Source organism: Phalaenopsis equestris, unplaced genomic scaffold (genome assembly GCF_001263595.1).
Source record: "Phalaenopsis equestris unplaced genomic scaffold, ASM126359v1 Scaffold199248, whole genome shotgun sequence".
NCBI classification, from domain to species: domain Eukaryota; kingdom Viridiplantae; phylum Streptophyta; class Magnoliopsida; order Asparagales; family Orchidaceae; genus Phalaenopsis; species Phalaenopsis equestris.
The window spans coordinates 20,546-22,740 of NW_018219130.1; the positions used below are offsets into that span (position 1 = coordinate 20,546).

General features: G+C 31.1%; 1 protein-coding gene across 1 annotated transcript in view; it reads left to right on the forward strand.

Annotated features, from left to right (window-relative positions):
• Positions 1-1,684: 1,684 nt before the first annotated feature.
• Positions 1,685-2,195, forward strand: part of LOC110035703 (protein NUCLEAR FUSION DEFECTIVE 4) — a 1,642-nt gene continuing 1,131 nt past the window's right edge. Inside the window, exon 1 of the mRNA XM_020739975.1 lies at positions 1,685-2,190. Coding sequence (XP_020595634.1) covers positions 1,749-2,190 — 442 coding nt within the window. The 5' untranslated portion in view covers positions 1,685-1,748. The remainder of the gene's footprint in view (positions 2,191-2,195) is intronic.

The window sequence follows — 2,195 nt, forward strand, 5'->3', positions numbered from 1 at the left end:
TTACAATAAACTAAAATGTACATTCCTTTTTAGAAATTTAATTTTTAAAGCTCATGCCCTTTATGAATAAAGGTAAGGTATTTTACATCCTACTTTTGTTTTTTTTTCCTTTGATTTTTTATATAATTGTGAAGTCACTAAAGTTTTTATGAATAAACTAAGGGATCAATGATTTTTCTTAATTCATTTCATATAGCTTTGTTTCTTCTTTGAGTTCATTAAATCATGTTTTGATGTTGAACTATACTCTGTATCATCTATTGAAATAGTCAAAGTTTATTTTTTCAAGCTACATTTTATTTAAGACTTGATCCTTATTATAATGCCTTTTGAACGCTATACTCAATGGGTCAATCAGTTAAATATGATTTTGAGATGTAGCTTTATTTTAATTATAAACCCCAAAGCGAACATGTATTTTGAATTTAAATTTTATTGCTTCATTGCTCTTCGAAATTTCCATTATTTTGAAATATAGTTTACCCAATAGATTGACCAATGGTGCTCATATAAAAATTCATAAGTCATCTAATGAATTGATGTGTATTGTTTGGTTCTACATGGAAAGGATTTAAGGCTTGATGCTAAGTGCTAGGATTTAATGTTAATGTACAATGAATTGTAAGCAATATCTTATAATTTTGATTGATCAAACCTAATTCGTATTTCTATTATCTTAATTGTTGAAGGTTTAATCAATTTAAAATAATGTTGATGTGATCATGTTTTTAAAAGACATTATTTAGGAGTGTTAAAAATTGCCCTAGATTCTCCGGTTCTTTTTGACCAATTATTTTCTCTCGCATGGTGTCATATTCTTGCTCGCTTCCAGAAACTCCCACTGATCATCTTTTGTTTGACTTCATTTTTTCCGTCACTTAGAGTTTGGATTTAGAATGTTAATAATTTGTTATGACCTGTAAAATTTAGAATTTATTATAAATTTTTTTTTTATATCCATCTTAAATCTTTATTTCTGTATTTTAAGTAGTTAAAATATAAATTTTATGATGTTTACACCCTTCTAAAGTAAAAGTCCTCGCCTTATGCCTGTATTTTAAAACATTGGTGACAACCAAGATATTTGAATCATTTGCTGGCAATAATGTTGTAGAAATTAGCAATTTTGGCCCGAGTAATGCAATTACTGTTTAATAAACTTCACATGTTATCGAGCAGTTTTATTGTGCTCTCAAGGATAGCATCCTCAGTACGTAAACTAATATTTGTGCCAAAAATATATGGAAGCTTTACATTCCACCTAATTCTTATGTATTTACGTATCTAACACATAAACTTCAGTTTTTACATACATATTACCTTACATATGCATGAAAATATGTATTTCATCTTTTAAAATTAAAACTGTGATATTTTTGATGTGATGTGAAAATTTTGGTTACTATAAATGTTAAAAATAAACTTTAGGCGTAGATATGTAAATACATAGGAATTGGGTGGAAAGTCTGTTTCTTGGAATAATTTGCAATTCTCTAAGCATCTTAAATTCTACTGCTCTGACATTTATACATAAGCATTTTATTTATGACAGCAGCCAATCAGTAGAGTGATTCCTATTTCAAGTTTCTATTTTACTTTTTGTTTTTCTAGTGTTGGACTATCATTTGAACTTCTACTTTTGATCATGACCAATATATAATTCTTTGTTCTTATTTCAGTTATGGATAGCTTTATGTATTGCTACAAATAGTAGCGCATGGCTGGGTACCGGTGTCCTCGTCACCAACATGAGAAACTTCCCTTTCAGTAGAGGCACAGTTGCTGGCATTCTGAAGGGTTACATTGGCCTCAGCGCTGCAGTGTATACTCTACTTTACACAGGAGTGCTCAATCACTCGCCCTCCAAGTTATTGCTGCTACTTACTCTTGGCCTGCCACTTGTTTGCCTTGCAATGATGTATTTTGTGCGTCCCTGCAGTCCAGCTTCAGAAGATGACTCGTCTGAGTACTGCCATTTCTTGTTCACCCAGATTGTTAGTGTTGTTCTAGGCCTCTACTTGCTAACTTCGACACTACTCGATAATGTTTTATCGCCTAATAGTTTAGTTACCTATGTATTTTTTTGCATAATGATCCTCTTGCTCCTTTCTCCGCTTTCAATCCCATTGAAGATGACTTTGTACCCAAATAAGAAGAAATATGGTATTAAAACAACTCCATCCAGTTCTTCCGAT